This window comes from Manis pentadactyla, chromosome 17, assembly GCF_030020395.1.
Source record: "Manis pentadactyla isolate mManPen7 chromosome 17, mManPen7.hap1, whole genome shotgun sequence".
In the NCBI taxonomy this organism is placed as follows: domain Eukaryota; kingdom Metazoa; phylum Chordata; class Mammalia; order Pholidota; family Manidae; genus Manis; species Manis pentadactyla.
In genome coordinates this window covers 22,553,924-22,578,560 of record NC_080035.1, presented here as the reverse complement: position 1 = coordinate 22,578,560, position 24,637 = coordinate 22,553,924, and the positions used below count along the sequence as shown (strand labels likewise).

General features: G+C 39.3%; 1 protein-coding gene across 4 annotated transcripts in view; it reads right to left on the bottom strand.

The window, feature by feature from the left end:
* Positions 1 to 23,241, bottom strand: part of TDRD3 (tudor domain containing 3) — a 212,781-nt gene extending 189,540 nt beyond the window's left edge. For 2 of the 4 annotated variants that reach the window (XM_036893641.2, XM_057494583.1), the window contains exon 1: positions 22,372 to 22,912. In XM_036893641.2, coding sequence (XP_036749536.2) covers positions 22,372 to 22,562 — 191 coding nt within the window. In that variant the 5' untranslated portion in view covers positions 22,563 to 22,912. Of the gene's footprint in view, positions 1 to 22,371; positions 22,913 to 23,222 lie in introns of those variants that run through there. The other 2 variants (XM_036893643.2, XM_036893642.2) reach the window with 2 other exon arrangements.
* Between the last annotated feature and the right edge of the window lie 1,396 nt (positions 23,242 to 24,637).

Genomic DNA, 24,637 nt, shown 5'->3' with positions numbered 1-24,637 from the left:
TAGACCTCATCCTATAGGTGACAACAGATCTAAAGGTTAGGCAACCATTTTAGAAAACTCATTCTTACAAGCACAGAAAAGGGGGATTTGAGAAAGGAAGCAAGACAACCAATCAAGAGGCTACTAATGTGCTCCTAAGAATGGAGGCCAGAAGTGGAAAAATATTTAAAAGGTAGAACTGACAGGACTGATTCCTAATTTAAATACAAGAGAATGGTTAAGAGTAAAAAAATGCCTCTTATATTGTTGCTGGGCAGCTGTGTCTAGGGCTCCCTGCATGCTAGACTAGACCCCAACCTGAATGCAGGAGGGTTCTTGACTCTGATCAAGAATTCTGAAACATATCAGGTGAGTGTAGGTAAGTAAGGAATTAATTAAAGCAAGGGTAGTAGTGAACGGCAGCAGCTGTATAGGTAGCAGAGAGCAAGGAAGAACAGAGGCAGGAAAGGGAAGCTCACTGAACTCCTGCTCAGTGTAGGACAAATCCCTTGCCAAATCCTGAAGCCAGGGTCACCTGGCAGCCAGTGCCTGCTTGGATATACACAGCATGGGAACCAAGCCCCTAATATAAAGACTGGTACAAAGAATTCTACATGTGAACACAGTCATACATGTGTCCCACATTAAAACGGCAACTTTCAGACCAAAGAAAAATACCAGAAAGGCAATCACAAAATATTTTCTTAAAAAGGAAACCCAGGTCTTGAAGAAAAATGTCTTGTTAATAAATATCTACTTATTGAAACATTGTTTTAAATATAGCTTCCTTCATATACTTGCTTGGAAACAGCATTAAAATAAGAATGGAATTAGTAGTTTATCATACCAGCTCAATCATGGGAAAGGTGAGAGCAAGTACTCCCATCTGACAGTAATCAGTGCTTTTTTCATCAATATGTTCTTGATCCTTGATTTAAAAAATAACATCTCTGCTACTCTTCAGAACTCTGATCTAAGAACTATGTTATGAGGAACTTTATCATCCTTTAAAAATCTTTACTTAGAGATACCTTATTTATTGAAGGGAGTCAGGGAAAAAAGTAAGTCATTTTTGCCATGACTTGATATCACACCATGTTAAATCTTAAATCACTATTTATCAACTAACAAAAGCACAATGTTTGAGGCATCCAACATATTTATAAACTCTTAAGCAAAGGATATCAAAAAACCACCAGCACTAACACTAATAGAGTAAATGGTATTAACTGATTTTACTTTTAAATGGGGAAGGCAAAGAAGGGGACAAATCAAGGACACTGAGAGTGAACCAGAGGTCTCCATTTCTTCCATTTCCCTTGAGAAAAGACTCATTGAGGAAGTTTACCTCTAAAGAATGTTTTTCTTTAAACTGTCTCTACCTGATTATTGATCTCTTAACCATCCTTGAAATAAAAATGAGAGTAATCTTTGGGAACTCGGCAAATTTGATCTTTTCATGGCCCTGGTTTAAAACTCTCAATGGATCTGTTCTCAGGGGATCCATCAAGTCATCCATACAAAGTTAGGCCATTTGAGAAAAGAAAGCAATCTAATTTGCACACATCTCACAACTGGATTATTTAATTAAAATTAAGTTAATCATGATTTTTTGTAGTAAAAGTAATGTATATTTCAAAATTAATATATTCTTTAAGTATGTGGATGAGTTATAAAGATCATGCTGGTCTCTTGTTGAGCTAAAATTTAGGACTTGATTTTCTCAGTAATGGCATTTGCCTATTGTTGGTTACATTGGCTAAATGGCATGTTTTATTATGACTAAGTTAGTTATATCTAAGTACAACAAAGTGGTTAGATGAAGTGTGCAAGTTGTAATGAAACTTTAATATAATTTGTATAAACAGAACAAGGTCAAAAATGGTAATTGTGTACTGAACCCCAGTGAATATGAATCTTTACCTGTTGGGACTGGTAATTCTACAGGTTTGAGGACACATATCCAAAAAGGAAAAATGTGAATGAGTTAAGTAAAATTCAGTATTATTGACCCAGTATATTCAAAAACTGGGTTTTATTAGACCTTTATGCCAAGACCCCTGAACACTGTTAAAAAAAAAATCTAGACATAATCAGCTTGTTACAGATAAATCAGGTTAATTTAAATATGATTGGCTTCCAAATGCAGTTGCTATGAAAGACAAACTTCCATATTTTACTCAGAACTGAAATGTTTTACAGCTTTTTCAACCTCACATTCACTCTGTTTACTCCCCTTAAGCAGTGCTGATTTGATAATAAAACTACATGTGGTCTAGATTTTCTATAAAATCCAAAAGTTTTCCAGGTGTGATAGAAATTCTCAGTTGAAACCAATGAAGGATTTCTATCTGCCCCAGGACATGAAAATTTCTTATTAAACTCTGTAGAGCATTTCAAAAACACCTGACAATTCTGTATTTGACAAAAAGCCCCATTGCAAGTACTGGCAATTCCCATTGAATAATTAGGATTTACTATCTGTGAGGCAGCTCCGCCCATACCAGCCATTATCAGAAGGGTAAGAACAAGGATTGTGGTTGTTTGGGGAAGTTATTTTTGACAAATATTGCACAACCAGCAAGTAAACTATAACAAAAACATTTGGCCAAACAGCCTGTTTTTCAATTTTCACTTTGAAAATATGTGGCTTAGATACATAGAACTCTATAATCATACATTTTTAAAATATACTTTGGCTTATAGTATTAAAGCATTTCAAGTAGCTACAAACAATTCACTTTACATGTGAAAGTTATTGTGATAAAGTAAAACATTTTAAAAGACCGCCAACAGTCCAATTCAATTTTATTTTTCACAAAAACATGTCAAGGCAGAATAATTCAAACCATGTCAAGCAAGGTTTACCAATACGACAATAGCACAGTCTTATAACTCCAACTGTAAACGAATATTTTTATATCAGTTTATATTAATTCATAACTACAAGAAAGTTACAAAATACATTAAGAAGGTTATCTCATAACAAACACAATCTTCTTTAATATGCCATAGTGGGTATCATGATTAATCCAAGAAGGCTTGAAAGCCCTTTTATAAGGAAATATAATACATACATTCATACTACTCATTATTATGGAATGACATATAATTAGAAAGAGTACTTTGCAAGCTGAAAAGTCCTTTACAAACACAAGATCATCACTAAATGATATAACTTTTAAAGCAGAAGAATATTAACAAGTAAATTAAATTAAAAAGTATAAAAAAATAGTGCCTCATTCATTCACACCAATTCATGCAAGTGTACAATAATTTGAACAGTATCACTGAGTGAAAAACTCAGAATGTGCCCAGGTAGAACAGAACGACTTCAGACGTGGTCCATGGATCAGTGCCAGTCCTCAGACTCTTTGTTACTGCTTCATGAGGGGATAAGTACATAAACTGAGGTGAGCATTTAGAAACTTTCAGGGCAGTCTGACATTGCTGTAAGATTTTATAGCTACAAAAGTATTGATCTGTGAAAAGCTAGAAGACAGTTTGAGAATCACTGAGCTAGACCATATTTCTCAGAATTCCTTTCAGGCAAGTGAGACAAAGTTCTTGGAAACCAGGGACATGATGTGTGCCACCTTCCCCACCAGCACTTGACTCTTTGGCTCTCTAGTGTCCTTTCCTTTCCTGCTCGCTGAGACTCAGATATGGTAGCTGCTCGGCTATGATCATAAAGGCAAAGCAATGAATGCCCTGGCGTAGAGCTGGTAGAATTTTAATGTATAAAAGAATCACTGGGAGCAATTTTGTTAATGTGCAAGTGCTGACTTAGTATATCTGTGGTGGAGACTGAGATTCTACGTTACTAACAAGCTGCCAGGCAATGCTAATGCAGCTGGTCTGAGGACCACACTTGGTGGAACATGAGTTAGAGGACAACAAGCACTTAAAGAAGGAAAGAACCTGGATCCTTAAACTACAGCACAAAACAGAATTCGCCACCACTCTGGGCTGGTTTGTGTCAGAGGGAAAAAAGCTTTGTTCTTTAGACCTCTGTAACATGGGGTCTCCGTTATACCAGCCTAGACTTCACCCTGACACAGAGCAGTTTTGTAAATATTAGAAGCATGTATCTCAAGCCAGTTTTGCATTTTAATTAAAATGGTATCAATGTAAATGCTTATCAATTAAATTGTAAAATAATACCAATATAAACCTAGCATATGGCAAAAATTTCAAGGCCCTATTGCCCTTTCAAGATAATATTGCCCTTTTTAAGATTCAGTATGCACACCATGATTTCCTTTATCACTTAAATATTAAGTCCTTTCTCATTACCTTGCACCCTTTCTCATTACTTTGTACTGTAGTATGCTGGACTATCTTTTCATAACGTCAAATAAAAATCTCAATTTGTTAAACTTTCAATTTGTTAAGAAACTACATCTAATTATATGATGTCTTCCAGTAAAATTTATCTTAAATTTGTAAAGGGACACCTCACTGCAAAAGAACTCTTTTCTTTATAACTGGTAGAAAATCTGATGATACAATAGCAGATGACTGCATAGCAAAGAGCAGCTAGATATGTTTACCAACAAATTTAAATGTTATTTTGGGTGGCCACTTTGCCCCAGTAATGATGGAAAAAAACAGACACAGAAATGGGTACTGAAATTTCATATATTGGTATAGCATTATATATTTTTAATATATATATATATATAATACTTTCATCATATATCCAATTTTAATTATCAAAGAAACAGCTAATTAATCATGCTTATAACGATTCTGATAGTTGTGTAACTAATTAAATGAAGTAAAAGAGAAAATAGTAAAAACAAGCAAATAATCACAACCAGAAAAGGCAGTCAAAATGTATCAGCAGCATCCAAAATAAGGAAAAAGTATATCTTGACTCTGTAAAACTGCAAATGTAGAAATCAAAGAAGATTCTGTTGGGCTTGGGTACCCTGTCCCTCCCTAAGAACAACAACTAAGGAAAGTAGTCAAATCAACACAATCTGGAGAAATCTCACCATTACTCACAATTTAGAGTGAAACACACTAAGGGATTCAACAGGCAACCTGGACTAAAAAATGAAAGCAAACCCCTAGGAGTAGAAGCCCCTGTATGCCAATTTAGGCTTTCAGCTCAGATGGAAAAGATCACTAGTACCTGCCATTCCAAGTATGGTGAACTGAGGAAGGATACTGGGAAGGAGCCTATTTCACATGCTTTGTGTCCTAACTAGTAACATATACATGGTTTGTTTTTTTTCTTAGTGTTCATAGTTAAAAATCAGCAGAAAGAACAGCCTGTGCTTGGCAGGGTCGTTAGGCAAAGTCCAAGCGGAGCAGAACCCTATGCCAGCTTACTAAACTGCAGTGCCTAATGCCTGCTTACTTACCTCATCAAAGGCCCTAGAATGAATTACAATCTCATCATCCTAAGGTCTTTCTAGCCAGGGACCCCAACCTAAAACATAATTCTGAAATATCAAAAACAAAAATAAAAATTTGTAGCGTATCTCATAAAATATCAAATGGGTAAAGAAATAATTAGAACCTAGGACACACTTATAGTAACTTAACAAACTTCTGAAAATAGTTTTGATTAACATTGTTTTGAGAGAGAATATTTCAAAGCCCCTATAGAAACAATTGTTCTAAGCAGAGAAACTTTATTAACACATTTCAAAATTTACATCGAATAAAATATATATATATATACACTTCTAAGTGCATTTGTTTTCAGTTATAAGTAAATACCAATAAATGGAGAAAGTTCTGTGGCAGAAGAGGATTAAAGATGGCAGCATAAGAGGTGAGACAGAGGCTTCCTCCTAAAACCGCATATAATATGAAAATATAATTATACAACTAATCCTGAAAGAGCAACAGGAGAAAAGACTGTGCCAGACTGTGTACACCTGGAGAAAAGAGCAGACCTCACAGAACAGGGTAACGTGTCAAAGCTGTGGTCCGGCGGTACCCGAGCCCTTCCCCACAACCCAGCTCACCAGCGGGAGGAAGAGAAGTGGAGCAGGGAGGGAGTGGAGGCCTGGGACTGCTGAATACCTAACTCCCGAAATTTGCTCTGGAAGCACAAACCTACATTTCATGGTGATTTCATGATACTCTCATGATTAGGGGGTTGGAAAGCTAAGACAGGCAGAGTTCCTGGAGAGACTGAGATCCCAGCTGCTTGTGGAAAGCAGGAATCCATATCCACCTGCTCTGGGACAAAAGAAAGGCGGGCAGTCTGACAGACTTCCTAACAAGGAAGCCCTTAACAAGAGGGCTGCTAAAGGGGCAAGGATTGCACAGAGCTTACTGCTCAGGAGAAAGGACAGGTAGACAAAATTGTCCAGGTGGACTCTGCCCAGCACATTGGGAGCTTTCACGATCTTGAGGTGCTCCAGCTCCCTGGCTGGCTACACAGCTCCAAGGACCCCTCCATGATACGCAGCCAACTGCACCTTTCTCCTGGTCAGCACCACCTGGCTTGCAAACCGGCAAACCTTACCCTGGTGTTAGGCCAGCCAGGGGGAAGATCTGTATACAGCAACAACAAACGCAAAGCACAGAAGCTTATACCTGTATGCTCGGCACCCTCGTTCAGGCAGTGGAGACAGGCATAGCAGCCAGGAAGCAGGAAACAGCTCTTTCCTCCCCCCAGGCACCAATACCACTTCCCTGCAAACCTCAACATTGCTTCAGGGGCTGAGCAGCTCCAGAGAGTAGAGCTTCTGGACACTAGAGGGCACCATATACAAACATGAAAAGCCAAAAGAACCTAGTCCAAAGTAAAATTATTAATGCAACTCCTGAGAAAGATGACATCGACCTCATGAATCTTCCTGAAAGGAAATTCAAAATAAAAATCATTAACATGCTCATGGAGAAACAGAAAGATATTCAAGAACCCAGGAGTGAATTCCGGTCAGAGATCTAAACAATGAAGAGCACAATGGAGGGTATTAAAAGCAGATTAAATATGGTGGATGAGACGATAAATGAAATAGAAACTAGGGAAGAGGAATACAAAGAAGCTGAGGCACAGAGAGAAAAAAGGATCTCTAAGAATGAAAGAATACTGAGAGAACGGTGTGACCAAGCCAAACAGAACAATACTTGCATTATAGGGGAAACAGAAGAAGAAGAGAGAGAAAAAGGGGTAGAAAGTGTCTTTGAGGAGGTAATTGCTGAAAACTTTCCCAATCTGGGGAAGGAGATAGTCTCTCAGGCCATGGATATCAACAGATCTCCCAACACAAGGGACCCAAGGAAGACAACACCAAGACATATAGTAATTAAAATGGCACAGATCAAGGAAAAGGACAGACTATTAAAAGCAGCCAGAGAGAGAAGAAACAGGATCACATACAAAGGAAAAACCATCAGGCTGTCATCAGACTTCTCAGCAGAAACCTTACAGGCCAGAAGGGACTGGCATGATGTATTTAATGCAATGAAACAGAAGGGCCTCAAACAAGATTACTTTATCTGGCAAGATAATCATTTAAATTTCAAAGAGGGATAAACAATTTCCAGATAAGCAAAAGCTGAGAGAATTTACCTCCCACAAACCATCTCTACAGTTCATTTTGGAGAGAGTACTATAGATGGAAGTGTTCCTAGGTTTAATAGCTCTCACCAGAGGTAATAAAACCACAGTAAAGAAAGTATAACAGCTAACAACCAAGCAAATGAAAAATTAAATTAACTATCCCCAAAGTCAATTAAGGGATAGACAAAGAGTACACAATATGATACCCAATATATAAAGAATGGAGGAGGAAGAAAAACGAGGAGAAAAAGAAAAGAACCTTAGATTGTGTTTGTAACAGCATATTAAGTGAGATAAGTTAGACTCTTAGATAGTAAGGAAGTTAACCTTGAGCCTTTGGTAACCACGAATCTAAAGCCTATAATGGCAATAAGTACATAACTATCAATAATCACCCTAAATGTAAATGCACCAATCAAAAGACACAGAGTTACTGAATGGATATAAAAACAAGACCCATCTATATCCTGCCTAGAAGAGACTCACTTTAAACACAAAGACATACACAGACTAAAAGTGAAGGGATGAGAAAAGATACTTTATGCAAACAATAGAAAGAAAAAAGCAGGAGTTGCACTACTTGTATCAGACAAAATAGACTTCAAAACAAAGAAAGTCACAAGAGACAAAGAAGAACATTACATAATGATAAAAGGGTCAATCCAGCAAGAAGATATAACCATTATAAATATCTATGCACCCAACACAGGAGAACCTACATATGTGAAACAAATACTAACAGAATTAAAAGGGGAAATAGAATGCAATGCATTCATTCTAGGAGACTTCAACACTGCACTCACTATGAAGGAAAGATCAACCAGGCAGAAAATAAGTAAGGACATAGAGGCACTGAACAACACACTAGAACAGATGGACCTAATAGACATCTACAGAACTCTACACCCAAAAGCAGCAGGATACACATTCTTCTCAAGTGCACATGGAACATTTTCCAGAATAAATCATATAGTAGGCCACAAAAAGAGCCTCAGTAAATTCAAAAAGATTGAGATTGTACCAACCAGTTTCTCAGACCACAAAGGTATAAAACTATAAATTACACAAACAAAATGAAAAATCCCACAAACACATGGAGGCTTCACAACATGCTCCTAAATACCTAACAGATTAACAACCAAATAAAAACAGAGATCAAGCAATATATGGAGACAAATGACAACAATAATTCAACACCGCAAAATCTGTCAGACGCAGCGAAGGCCATGCTAAGAGGAAAGTATACTGCAATACAGGCTTACCTCAGGAGAGAAGAACAATCCCACATAGCAGTCTAAACTCCCAATTAATGAAATTAGAAAAGGTAGAACAAATGAGGCCCAAAGTCAGTAGAATGAGGGACATAATACAGATTAGAGCAGAAATATATAAAATCGAGAATAATAAAACAATAGAAAGAATCAATGAAAGCAAGAGCTGGTTCTTCAAGAAAATAAACAAAATAGATAAACCCCTATCCAGACTTACCAAGAAAAAAATAGAGTATACTCACATAAACAGAATCAGAAATGAGAAAGGAAAAATCACTATGGACACGAAAGAAATAAAAAGAATTATTAGAGAATACTATGAAAAACTATATGCCAACCAACTGGATAACCTTGAAGAAATGTACAACTTTCTACAAAAATACAACCTTTCAAGGCTGACCGAGAAAGAAACAGAAAATCTGAACAGACCAATTACCAGCAATGAAATTGAACTGGTAATCAAAACTTAAGAACAAAACCCCTGAACCAGATCGCTTCACTGCTGAATTTTATCAAACATTTAGTGAAGACCTAATACTCATCCTCCTTAAAGCTTTCCAAGTAGAAGAAGAGGGAATACTTCCAAACTCAGTCTATAAGGCCAGCATCACTCTAATACCAAAACCAGGCAAAGACACCACACAAAAAAAATTACAGACCAATATCCCTGATGAACATAGATGCAAAAATGCTCAACAAAATATTAGCAAACTGAATTCAAAAATACATCAAAAAGATCATCCATCATGATCAAGTAGGATTTATTCCAGGGATGCAAGCAAGGATGGTACATTAGAAAATCCATCATCCACCACAACAACAAAAAGGACAAAAACCACATGATCATCTCCATAGATGCCGAAGAAGCATTTGACAAAATTCAACATCCATTCATGGTAAAAACTGTCAAAAAAATGGGTATAGAGGGCAAGTACCTCAACATAATAAAGGCCATATATAACAAACCCACAGCCAACATTATTATACTCAACAGCAAGAAGCCAAAAGCTTTTCCTTCAAGATCAGGAACAAGACAAGGATGCCCACTCTCCCCACTTCTATTCAACATAGTATTGGAGGTCATAGCTACGACAATCAGACAACACAAAGAAATAAAAGGCATCCAGATTGGCAAGGAAGAAGTTAAACTGTCCCTGATTGCAGATGACATGATATTGTATGTAAAAAACCCTAAAGAATCCACTCTAAAACTACTAGATCTAATATCTGAATTCAGCAAAGTTGCAGGATACAAAATTAATACATAGGAATCTGTTGCATTCCTGTACACTACGACGAACTAGCAGAAAGAGAAATCAAGAAAACAATTCCATTCACAATTGTATCAAAAAGAATAAGTTACCTAGGACATAATAAAGATCAGAGAAGAAATAAATAAAATTGAGAAGAATAAAACAGTAGAAAAAAATCAATGAAACCAAGAGCAGGTTCTTTGAGAAAATAAACAAAATAGATGAGCCCCTAGCCAGACTTATTAAGAGAAAAAGAGAATCAATACACATCAACAAAATCAGAAGCGAGAAAGGAAAAATCATGACAGACCCCACAGAAATACAAAGAATTATTAGAGAATACTATGAAAACCTATATGCTAACAAGCTGGAAAACCTAGAAGAAATGGATAACTTCCTAGAAAAATACAACCTTCCAAGACTGACCAAGGAAGAAACAGAAAATCTAAACAGACCAATTACCAGCAATGAAATTGAGGCGATAATCAAAAAAACTACTGAAGAGCAAAACCCCTGGGCCAGATGGATTTACCGCGGAATTTTATCAGACATACAGAGAAGACATAATACCCATTCTCCTTAAAGTTTTCCAAAAAATAGAAGAGGAGGGAATACTTCCAAACTCATTCTATGAAGCCAGCATCACCCTAATACCAAAACCAGGCAAAGACCCCACAAAAAAGGAAATTACAGACCAATATCCCTGAAGAACATAGATGCAAATATAATCAACAAAACATTAGCAAACCGAATTCCAAAATACATCAAGAGGATCATACACCATGACCAAGTGGGATTCATCTCAGGGATGCAAGAATGGTACAACATTCGAAAAATCCATCAACATCATCCACCACATCAACAAAAAGAGGACAAAAGCCACATGACATATCGATAGATGCTGAAAAAACTTTCGACAAAATTCAACATCCATTCATGATAAAAACTCTCAACAAAATGGGTATAGAGGGCAAGTACCTCAACATAATAAAGGCCATATATGACAAACTCACAACCAACATCATACTGAACAGCCAGAAGCTGAAAGCTTTTCCTTTAAGATCGGGAACAAGACAAGGATGCCCACTCTCCCCACTTCTATTCAACACAGTACTGGAGGTCCTAGCCATGGCAATCAGACAAAACAAAGAAATAAAAGGCATCCAGACTGGCAAGGAAGAAGTTAAACTGTCACTGTTCGCAGATGACATGATATTGCACATAGAAAACCCTAAAGAATCCACTCCAAAACTACTAGATCTAATATCTGAATTCAGCAAAGTTGCATGATACAAAATTAATACACAGAAATCTGTGGCATTCCTATACACTAACAATGAACTAGCAGAGAGAGAAATCAGGAAAACAATTCCATTCACAGCTGCATCAAAAAGAATAAAATACCTAGGAATAAACCTAACCAAGGAAGTGAAAGACCTAGACCCTGAAAACCACAAGACACTCATGTGAGAAATTAAAGAAGATACCAAATAAATGGAAACACATTCCATGCTGATGGATAGGATGAATTAATATTGTCAAAATGGCCATCCTGCCTAAAGTGATCTACAGATTCAACGCAATCCCTAACCAAATACCAACAGCATTCTTCAACGAACTAGAGAAAATCATTCTAAAATTTATATGGAACCACAAAAGACCCAAAATAGCCAAAGCAATCCTGAGAAGGAAGAATAAAGCTGGGGGGATTATGCTCCCCAACTTCAATCTCTGCTACAAAGCCAAATATAATCAAGACAATTTGGTACCGGCACAAGAACAGCCCCATAGACCAATGGAACAGACTAAAGAGCACTGATAAAAACCCAACCATATTAAGGTCAATTAATATATGATAAAGGAGCCATGGACATACAATGGAGAAATGACAGCCTCTTTAACAGCTGGTGTTGGCAAAACTGGACAGCTACATGCAAGAGAATGAAACTGGATTATTGTTTAATCCCATACACAAAAGTAAACTCAAAATGGATCAAAGACCTGAATGTCAGTCATGAAACTATAAAACTCTGAGAAGACAACATAGGCAAAAATATCCTGAATAAAAGCATGAGCAACTTCTTTCTGAATGCATCTCCTCGAGCAAGGGAAACAAAAAGCAGATATGAACTCATGGGACTACATCAAACTTAAAGGTTTCTGTATGGCAAAGGACACCATTGACAGAATAAAAAGGCATCCTACCTGTAAGATAAATTCTAGCCGAAATAAGCAGTCGAAGAGAGACAACAAAGGGCCAGGTAGTTTATTTGAACGCAAATTCCCAGTGATGTTCCGCGGTCTGGCTATCACAGGCCGGGGAAGTCACACCCGGTCAGGGAGGTGGAGGCTTATAAGGGATTAGGAGGGGGAGGAGTGGGCAAGCTATCCTAGGGGGCGTGGAGAGGTATGATTGGCTAAAGGTGACATAATAGACAACTAGACACTTTTTTCCTTCCAAGAGGGAGGAGGCTCACATCCAGGTCTTAGTTGGCACATCAGAAGGATGGAACTCAGGAAGAGCTGTCCCCTTTCCATATAAGGCACGGACCTTGGGGTCTGGTCTGTTCTCCTTTTATGGTATCTCTCTGTTCTGTTTGCATGTCCTTCTTTTTCCTCCCTCCAGCCTAACACTACCATATGGGAGAATACATTTGTCAGTGACATATCTGACAAGGGTTTAACATCTAAAATACACAAAGAACTCAGACACTTCAACACCCAAAAAGCAAATAACCCAATTAACAAATTGGCAGAGGATATGAAGAGACAGTTCTCCAAAGAAGAAATTCAAATGGCCAACAGACACATGAAAAGATGCTCCACATCACTAATCATTAGAGAAATGCAAATTAAAACCACAATGAGATACAGCCTTACACCAGTAAGGATGGCCAGCATCGAAAAGACTAAGAACAACAAATGCTGGTGAGGATGCAAAGAAAGGGGAACCCTCCTACACTGCTGGTGGGAATGTAAGCTAGTTCAACCATTGTGGAAAGCAATATGGAGGTTCCTCAAAAAACTAAAAATAGAAATACCATTTGACCCAGGAATCCCACTCCTTAGAATTTACCCGAAGAATATAACTTATCAGATTCAAAAGACATAGGGGCCCCTATGTTTATCGCAGCTCTTTTACAATAGCCAAGATATGGAAGCAGCCTAAGTGTCCATCAGTAAATGAATGGATAAAGAAGATGTGGTACATATACACAATGGAATACTATTCAGCCATAAGAAAGAAACAAATCCGACAATTTGCAACAACATGGATGGAGCTGGGGGACATTATGCTCAGTTAAATAAGTCAGGGAGAGAAAGACAAGTGCCAAATGATTTCTCTCATTTGTGGAGTATAACAACGAAGCAAAACTGAAGGTACAAAATAGCAGCCGACTCAGAGACTCCAAGAAGGAACTAGTGGTTATCAAAGGGCAGAGGTGTGGGAGGGCGGGTGAGGAGGGAGGGAGAAGGGAATTGAGGGGTATTATGTTTAGTACACTTGGTGTGGGGGATCACGGGGAAAACAGTGTAGCACAGAGAAGGCAAGTAGTGAATCTGTGGCATCTTACTACACTGATAGACAGTGACTGCACTGGAGTTTGGGTGGGGACTAGATAATATGGGTAAATGTAGTAACCACATTGTTTTTTCATGTGAAACCTTCTTAAGAGTGTATATCAATAATACCTTAATAAAAAAATATATATGAAAAAAAAAGATGTAACTACACACACTATTTACAATAGCCAAGATATTGAAGCAACCTAAGTGTCCATCAGTAGATGAATGGGTGAAGAAGATGTGGTACATATACACAACGGAATACTATTCAGCCATAAGAAAGAAACAAATCTTACCATTGCAACAACATGGATGGAGCTAGAGGGTATTATGCTCAGAGAAATAAGTCAGGCAGAGAAAGACAAATACCAAATGATTTCCCTCATATGTGGAGTACAACAATGAAGCAAAACTGAAGGAACAAAACAGCAGCAGACTCACAGACTCCAAGAAAGGAGTAGTGGTTACCAAACGGGATGGGTGGGGGAGGGCAGGTGGGAAGGGAGGGAGTAGGGGATTTTGGGGTATCATGATTGGTGCACATGGTGTGTGTGGGGTCACGGAGAAAAGACACTGTAGCTCAGGAAGACAAATAGGGACTCTGTGGCAAGATACTACACTGATGGACAGTGACTGCAATGGGGTAGGGGGGGGACTCGATAATATGGGTAAATGTAGTAACCACATTGTTTTTTCATGTGAAACCTTCTTAAGAGTGTATATCAATGATACCTTAGAATAAATAAATAAATAAATAAATAAATAAATAAATAAATAAAAAGCTTTGTGTAACAAGTTATTTCCTGCATTTCTGTGGAGATTACATTTTTTTCATAAAACTCTACACTTCACAACACTCATCTCAGAAATAATTTTCTACTCTATAAAAAGCTTGGACAACTTTCATATTCCTTGAGAACACAAAAACAACATGATGAAAAATGCTGAGACAGTTAAGATGACACTAACATTCATTCCACAAGCACTGAAATGCCTACTGTATACCTTACACCCTGCTAAATGCTAGTAATACTACAAAAATATGAAAAGACTTGATCCTTGTCTTACAGGAGCTTACAAAATAAGGCATCAATCACACCATTTTAACTAATTAAGGAAGTCAAATGTCCATTTATTTCTCTGGATCTAAAATAGAATATACTTATGGCAAAGGAAGTTATTTCACTAACTTTATCATGATTACCTATCAACTTTCTAGATACTTACACATACATACGTCCCTTTTTCTCTCTCAGAATAAAATTTAAATTTAGAACCAATTCCAAAATCCATTATAAAGTGTTGGCTTAACTTACTTAACAAGTTTTTCCGTCAATATATATGCTTAAGGCATCATATTAGGTATTCTACAAAATCCATCTTCATTAATTTCAAACTTCTCACAGTCCTGCTTAGGAATTTAGTAAAATAAAAATGTTTTTTCTTAACATCTTCATTTAATATGCATGAAAGATTGTCTTCTGAAAAGTGGCAGCTGAATTTTATTCACATTTATATTTACAAGAGGTTTAGGGGGATCTGGAAGAATTTTTTTAAAAGGACCTTAGGATATCTAAGTTTATAAAGAATGTTTTAAAAACTGCTCTGAGTCTCTAATATCAGCTAGTCAATAAACTAAAACTGACCTAATCAAATAATCTTGTCACAGAACTATTAGATATGTCCATTTTCTCTTTTTAGCAGTCAATCATTTCATTAACACATTCCAATACCTTTTCCCTCTCCGGCAGCTCCCGAAAGGCTAATTCTACTTTAAAAATGCAGAGATTCCTCAGTGCCTGAACCTAGCTTCTTCTTACTCAAAGCTTGGTCTTCAAATCATAGACCAGTGCTTTCTAACAGAAACATAATTCAAGCCACATATGTAATTTAAAATTTTCTAGTACCCACATTTTAAAAAGTAAAGAGAAACTGGTGAATTAATATTTTAACTCAATATATTGAAAGTAATATTTTAATATATAAACAATATAAAAATTAATGAGAGATATTTCATGACATTTTTGTGGTACGTTTTCCAAACTTAGTCTGTATTTGACATTTACGACACATCTGAATCTGGACTAGACATATCACATGTGGCCAACATCTACCATACTGGAGAGTGCAGCCTTAGATGCTCTTACCCATGCACTGTTTTAATCTTGAGCTATACTCAAGTGACTCCAAATTTGTATCTCCAATCCAGCCTGTTCTTCTGAGTGCAAGATTAGCATTTCCTAATGCCTAATTGGCATCTTATTTCAGGTCACTCAAATAATGTCCAACCTGGATTCATGATCCACCCCTCAAAAATGTCGTCCTCTACTAATCTATCCCTATCAAGCTGTACTGTACTCAAGTCAGAAACTCAGATATTTACCCCTTGACACCTCCTTCTCTCTCACTGCCATATCCAATCCGTCCAGAAGTTCTGTCCATTTTACCTTCTAAATATCTCTGAAATAAATTTATCACTCTGCATCTCAACCACTCCATCCATCAACTCATGTCTAGCTCTGAGCGATTTCCTCAATGCAAGGATATCTCAAAACTACGATGGCCTCCTTACTTCAACCCTCCCATTCCCTAATAAAACTCTCCAACTGACTTCCATTGCCTCCAGAATAAAAACAAAACATGACGCCTATAAGGCCCGAACTGCATGGTCTAGCTCCTGAGTGTGTCCCAGCCCTATCTCACCGTTACACTGCCCATCCTGCCCTCCACTCAATCTTGGTCCTTCAGACCTTTGTACTCACTGTGCTCCCTGTTGCCTTACAATTTCTGCATATGCTGTTTTCTCTTTACTTAGTCTGTTGAATTGCCACTCATCCTCCAGACCTCAGGGACAGATTCTCTGACCACCAGGGAGAGAGCAAATTTCCCTTCTAAAAGCTCTTATGGAACCATGTACTTTTCATTTCTAGTATATTTTAGTTTGAATATGTAATTAATAGCTTTCTGCCTTTAAGACTACATCTGATTGTACTAAAGAAAGTGCCTATCACAGCAATATGTTCAAGAATTACATGTTGAATGAGCACATCAATGAATATGCCTTGTTTTTTCCCCTAGACAAAGACTGGACACCCTGTTATAAGATGGCATACACAGCCTGCCCTGCTTATGACACCATTAGCGCTGAAAGCCTCCCAGACTTCCCAAATCTGTGTTACTGCTCTCAACACCTGCAATTAAATACCAATGTATAACATGTTTAAATTATGACTGTCTTGTACATCATCTTAAAGCCAAACAGCGCCTTGTGTACAAGTGGCATTAATTACATGCATTTCAGTATACACATTACGATATATATATATATATTTCTCTGCATTATTGCAGAGACTTACTTATTGCTGTAAAGATATACCTTCAGTAGCACTACACTGATATGAACATAGTTTTTGTCTCTTCTTTACAGCTGTAATGCTGTAATTCGTGTGTGAAGTGCTGACATGTGTACACAGATTCACACTCGTGGAGTTAGGGATGTAAAACCTATACGTGTTATGGTAATAAGGTACATGCAGGCTCTCCCCAGACCTGGAGCACCAGGCAGTTCTTTACTCTTTCTCCACATCACCAATGTGCTTCTTTTCTGATATCAGTATCTTTGATTTGACACCCTTGTTAACACTTCACAGTCTCACCACATATTTCTTGCCCACTTCTCTGCTTTTCTTTGTTGTTCTATGACTTTGTAAATATTTCTCAGTTTTTGTGGGAAATTTTTGCACTGCTGGGAGTGCAGTCTACTTCTTCTAAAAATCATATGGAGGTAAAGTGTTTTTTAGGTATTTCAGATCCTTACAAAAAGTCAGAATTTCTAAATAGACAGGACTTAACTATAACATGTTAAGTCAAAATGCCTTTATTCTTCTTTTGTCAAAAGGAGAAAACATAAGCTAAAGAAGTTGATATAGTTATACTGTTATGGTTCTTGAAATGTTACTATGCAGTTTTTACTTGATTTAGCAAATGCTGCTGTGCAAGAGGAAACAATTATTTCCAACATGCTGAGGCAGCAAGTTTCTTTTTATACCCCTTTATGCTTGAGGCAGTCAAGTCTACAGGCAGTTGAAACTAGATTTATAGGTTATTCACCAAAAATTCACTGCAAACAGCACCTTAAAACCTAAAGACCTACACAATTTAACAGAATAGCCAGACATTTTAAGCAGTTTACATTATCAATAGAAGCAGCCAGGCACTATGTAACACATTTTGAGACAGAAGGTCAGCAAGGCTTATTACTTTTGAACTATAATGTCACAAACAATATAAACCAAAGATAGTTATAAATGCTCATTAAAGAACTAGGAAATGTTTCAAAATAGAAAGATGTGTCCTATAAGCTCCCCTGAAACCAAATATAAAGCAACTGGTTTCTTCAAGTGTTCTTCAGCAGGATCTACCCTGTTTCATCTAAAAAGTGTTCTAACAGTTCTGATCCTTTCCAAAAATGTGTACCGAAAGTATGTTTATATCAAAGTGGTAATGATAAAGTATTTTATAATTCCAGGTAATTTTTTTAAAGTCCTGCATTTAATATACAAGCTTATAAAGAATTCTTTATAAATACACCTATGCCTAAGATCATGCTGGAATATGAGGGAGCAAAACTGATAGTCTTTGCATAAAGTCTTGACCAACAGTGTATTATATAAAGGTATAGTTACACTGATGCTGAAAAGGCTGTTCCTCATCTGAAGACTGAGATCTTTCACCAGCAGTCTCCTGGGGAGTACGTATGTCTTTCAGAAAACTGAAGCCAAACAAACAAGAAAGGCAGAGGAGTGGGTGACAGAACAGGAATCTGACTTCCTTGTTCTTGATCATTCATGTATTTGGGAGGAAGCTTCTACATCATGGGATGTGAAAAAAAAAACTTTCCTTCTGTGAACAGGTCAAAAGCTGGGAATTAGAAATTCCAGCAAAATGTCTGAAGTTGTTCCACCTCTTTGGAGTAGCTATCTCAAGGCAACATGTGGAATAGGGCAGGCCCCCAAGACAAGAGAACAATCATTTTATAATCCATACTGCCTTTGTGCTTCTTACTTTCTCTATTCATTCCATGGTTGTTCTCCTCTAGTACTAAATGTAATAAAAACTTGTATAAACTACCATCTTTCATGGACACTCAAAAGTGAAACAAAGGGAAGGGAGTTTGTTATATACTTGGGCCAGAGGATGTCAGTACAGTGGTAGCACCAGTACTCAGAGAGAGATAACCCCAAAAGGGAAGACGAAATTCATGAGGAACAAAGTAAGGAGATCTTTGTGCTCATCCTCCTTTCCCGTCCACCTTACCCACTCCCCTCCTCCCCAGCCAAAAAACACAAGAACAAAACCCCAGAGTACAACCTGGTTAAACCTCGGATGTTAGAAACCTGGTGTTTCTAAGAAGATTCTTTCACGGTAAAATGGAAGTAAAACTTCTAATACTACCTTATGGCTCCAAATACTATCTTCAACTCCGAAGTACTGGGTAAGGCAAACATAACAATATAGCGCTTTATCTTTTCAGATATTCTTAAAGTTCAGAAAATACAGAATTAATCAGATTTTCAGGTAAGTGTAATCAGCAATTAGATGAGCTGCTACAAGGTAAAAGTTTGTTTCCAATACCAGAATATCCTTCTCAAAGAAGAAACTAAATTTATATACCACAAAATGCTTCAATCCAATTTTCAAATTTAAATTAGAAGTGGTCACCAAGGCTTGGTGGAAATGAGTACTCAAGCTTTATTCTGGACAGCTGGGCTCTATTCTTGGTTCTGCCACTTACAACTCTGGGCAAATTGTTGATACTCTCAGTGTGTCAGTTTCCTCATTTGCATTTGAGGGAGGGAAGCTATACAATTTCTAATTCTATGGAATACCTTTTTCCAAAACACAAATACAGTTGATTATGTTCACCTAACATGTTTTTTTTTCTTTCAAAAAGTTAGTGGAAATATACAATTCCCCCCTTAAGGGAAATCACCAAAGAGAAAAAACAAAAAAGCAGAGCTAAGTAAATCTGTTCTCTAGCTAGACAAATTTAGTCAAATCACTTCTCACAATGAAGGTTTTCCATGCATAAAAGTAAGCATTACAAAGGACCAATGTACCATTTAATGAGTTATTTAGAGAGAACCACTATACTAAAAAAGTCACTGAAACTTTTAAGTTCAAATCAACAAAACCTAATGTTTTCTGTGCTACCAGCCACTAAAAAAAATACTTTAAAGTCTGCCAGAGAGGCTACTGTCAGAACTGAATTTTAAAATACTGATTTATCTGGGGGTTCTAATGAAGATTGAAAACTTAAGTGAAATAAATGTAATAAACAAACTAGAATAATACATCAGTCTATATAGATCACCTGTACCCCCTTGAAGATCCTATTTTCTGAAACCAAAGCTTTTTAGCATGATGTATTTCCCTAACCTAACTAGTTAAGGTGAAGCTGACAGAACAGATTTAACAGTTTAGGTGTTTTAGCATGTACTTCTTTTTAGGTCCTACAAGTAATTATGTGAATAGACTGAATACTAAGAAAAATGGTTTTATCAGTGACAGTGACAGAAAATCCCAAGAGGTAGACGAAACTCGAGGTGTCAGAACTGGGATGAGTTGGGACTATCTCAGAAAGATCAACTAATCAGCCCCACAGATGACTCTTGCCTTTGAGTCACTGCCACACAAGAACAACAATACTGGAAGACAGAAACATGTAAGCAGACAAATTGCAACACTAAGTGACAAATGTTACAATATAACACTGCTGGGAATTTTTAACAAAACAACAATGAAGAAAGGAACTCTACCTAAGGCGTGGGTAGAGTCCCTGGCTAGGGAATTCTGATTGGCAGGGGTATTTCAAGATTAGCTGTATCAGACTTTACTGAGAACCTACAATGTAGTGGCTCCCTGGCACTACACATACATAGAAAAATAAGCAGCTTCCCAACCGTGAGAAACTTAAGAGTACAAAAAGGAACAGTTTAGCATGTGTTGGAACCAAAATAATGAGACTAGCCTTTCTAAAGGAGGCGGGGTCATGCTGGAAAGCCGTGAAAGACCAAGTTTGTCAATGAAATCAGAACTGGTTTGAAGAACTAAAGCTCATTCTAATAAAGAAAGAGCAAAAAACTCAGTGATCTAAGATAATCTAAGACAAAGCTGACGTTGGCACCTCCTACTTGAGACCTCCTACTTGAGGCTGTGCCTGTCTATGCAGGCCTGGAAACGCGTTACAGAATTAAACGAATGTTTACAATCGTAATGGCCGTAAGGTAAACTTAAGGTAGAGAGTCCAGTGAAAAGAACAAAAAAAATAAAACCGAGTAAGGTGAGCGTTTAACCCTACAGTTTGTTACACTCATGGTGTTCTATGCAGAATATGCAGGAACAAGAACGTTAAACATTTAAAAGCACCAGTATGGGACCCACCACCCCGCCCTCCCAGAGTTAACCATTCAATTCCACCACTAGCCAGGTCACTTTTGGAAAATTACTTAACATTTCGTTGCCTCAGTCATCTCACCTGTAAAATTGAGTATCTGTGGAGCCAGGGCAGGGGCAGTTTCTTCCAAAAAGTGGTATTATATCACTCTAATCAGAAACTTTATTCACAGAATGAAATACACATCTTTTAGGCACGTGGGAACTCCATAATCTGGCCCCAACCTATCCCATCTCTATTCTCGTTAGACACCCTCCAATTTCCACCAAACATATGGATCTAATACACGTTCTAAAAACCAATAAGCACTTTTCTACTTCTGTGCCTCATCTCCAGGGTCTGTATCTAGAATGCCTTTTCCTCATCTTTCAAAACCCACCTCCCTAGAAAATTAACTCTCCTTCCCCCAGTTCCTCAGCACACGTGCCTGATCCTCTGCACAATTTACCACTATTTCCCATTTGGGGGGTTGTTCTTTTAATGCCTCCCTCGCTCCCCTGTTCACTAAGATAGTGAATATCCAGGCAGCAGGGACAGATCTCTCTTATTTTCCTTCCCACCCATCATCTCAGACTGTGCCTGTCTATGCAGGCCTGGAAACGCGTTACTGAATTAAACGGATGTTTACAATCATAATGGCCGCAGCTCCAGATACTGCTTAATTTCGCGTAATTTTTTGTGCTTCCAGGTCTTAAAATCTTGACATGAAATGTCTGTAAAAATTGGAACACCGCCATCCTTTCCAGAAAAGTTCTACGGCGCACCCACACGAGTTGACAACGCGATCATTCTCAGCCTCCGAAGTTGCGGGTGAGCCCCGGAGAGCAGCCCCACAGGTCCGCACAGCGCTCGGACAGGAGGGGGACGGCGGCCACGGCAGCACCGGCCGCGCTCCCATCCGCCCTCAACTTCCTGCCGGCCGCGGGCTCCGGCGGCGCCCGTCCCTCGCCGTCGCGCTCGGCTCTCCGGCCCCGTCTCCTCCCGTCCGGCCGCGGCGACATCCCCCGGACGGCGCTGCGCGTGCCCCGGCTGCTCCGTCTGCCTGGGCCTGGGCCGCCGCCCGCCCCGGCCTCTCCCCAGCCCGCCGCCCGGGCCCAGGCCGCACCGCCACCGCAGCCCCGAGGGGAGCTGGGCACTCGCTGGGCTCCGCGTGGCGCCGGGGGCGGAGCCGGTCTGGAGGGCCCGCGGGGAGGCCGGGGGCGGGCGGCGGCCTCCTCCTACCCGACACGCACCCACCGCCCCCAGCCCCAACCGTCCCTGGGGCCCCGGCCCGCGTTTCTTGCCGGGCGGCCGGCGGAGCTCGCCACTTACCAACCATCCTGGGACAACGCCGCGCTGGGGACTCCGGCCATGGTAGCTGCTGAGGCCGGGGGTAGTGGGGGGCTGTGGTGGGGGTGGGGGGGAGGCCTCCTACTTGAGACCAAAAAAAAAAAAAAAAAAAAAACACAGAAAGAAAAGAAAAGAAAAAAAAAACTCCTCTGGTCGGCTCTGCAACTGGGCATGCTCAGTGCGGCCGGCGCTTCCGCGTGCGGGTTCCGCTCGCCGTGTTTTCCGAGCGGCCGCCAGGCGGACCTGGCGTGGGGCTGGAGATGGGGCCGCGGTCCGGCGAGGACGAGCTGGACCGGGACGTCCGAGGTCAGTGTGTTGGCCGGGATTACGAGGCTTTTCCTCTCCACCGAAGCCTGGTTATTTGTTTAGGGTCACTTTTCTAAGTCGCTTATCTCGGAAACAGGCAGGGCCGTGCTGTACAGAGCAGAAAGTAATGTCCGGGTTTCCAGCGCCGACAGGCGGTCACCTCGGAGAGGGCAGGGTAACTGGGGTGAAGATCGAGGGCCGGTTGCGGGGAAGCCCTGAAACAGTTCGGCGCTAGTAAGGCCACGTTTCAGGCTGTAAAGCTCAAAGAAAAGGTGTGCACAGCTCACTCTGCCTAAACAGAAAGTTTACTTTCTTATAAAGACTGGCTCTATTCACCCCGCTTTTTGATCGGCCTGGACGCAAAGAAAAGAATGCAGCCATTAATTTTTCGAGTCCCTACAGGCAAATCGGATTATCCAGATCGGACCGCAGTGAAATAAATGGTCACCCCAAGAACACCTGCGCTTAAGGGACCGAGGAAATTCGGGCAGTTGTTTCAATGCTCGTTTTCCCTGCCGCCTTCTTACTGGGCTAGTGCATGTCCCAGCGCAGCCCTGTGACGTTGCACTACCAGGCCTGGCTCCCAGCACCGCTTCGCTGGTGCCCTTTTCTGTCTCCTCTAAGAGGGCTGAAGCTCAGGGGCGGGTCCTCAAGTGAGCATGCGCGGCATCGCCGCGGAGCGACACGGAGGATGCTCCCGCGCGATTGGATCGCTGAGACTCAGGACAGCCAATCAAAGGAGCAGGCGGAAGGCGCCGCGGAACGGTAAGACCAGAAGCTGTCTAAAAGTTTGCTCCACCCTCATCGTGTTTTACCTCTGCGGCCCGGTCGGCAAAAGATGCATCCGAGTGACTATGGCCCAGCTGCCAACGCCTGGGGAGAAACTGTTAAGAACAAATGCCCCATCACCGCGGCTGCTTCATGTGAAACTGTCATCATCACAAATAGACTTGAAGCAGACACTGCTCAACTAAGCGGCCAGTTCCTGGGACTGGGGAGGAAACTGACAGTTACAGAAGGAAAGCATAATTGCCCTGGGTGGAGCTAAAATTCCTTAACCCAAATTTTTCTCATTTTCATTAACTAGGATATTCCGTTTGGGCTTTCCTAAAGTCAGAGTTCTAAATTCGCGATGCGTTGTTTAGTTTAGCTCTAATGCTATCGAAATGTTTCCAAGTATATTGCTTAGATACTGATTTTAAAGAACACGTTTCCAAGCATTCAGGAATAACTATCCCATTCCCTACAATTAGAAAATTAGAAATCGTATACAATGTTTAGGCCACATACATGCTACAAGTATATTTCAATTTATTGGCACCAGTCATTGTATCCAAGAGTCAAGGAAAGATTTACCATTCTAATGGTAAATAGATGACTCAAAGTTAAAACTGCTAATAATTTTTATTGGTTACTAAATAGAATCTTCTCTTACCAATTATTTCATTTTGCAGTTAATCTAACTTGCTAATTATGAAAATGATACATTTTCTCAATTATCAGAATTCCTCACTGATCAATGTGAACCCTTTATTCATGTGTTCTCACATTCAGTGTAATACAATAAGAACTTAACATTGCCTGAGTCTTACAGTAACTTTAAATGCCCCACAAAATACTAAATTCCCTTCCCTTAAGAAATAGTTTAAAGAATGAGTTGAGATTCCCATTGGACAAATTGGGAATATGAGTTATCGAAAAGAATGACAATAATTGAATAAAAATTTTAAAAGCATGCCTTCAGAGTGGCACTAAAAACAAAAGGAGAAAGGATGAAAGCTTTTCCATTCCAGAAATTGAGAGAATAAATGTGGAACAAATGATAGAATTAAAAAATCATTATTTTCCATATCAATCACAGTTGATTCAGGCAAAGTTCATCGTAGGAAGCTAAAAGCCACTAGGTGAAAGATCACAGGAGTACAGCATCTTCACATGGTCT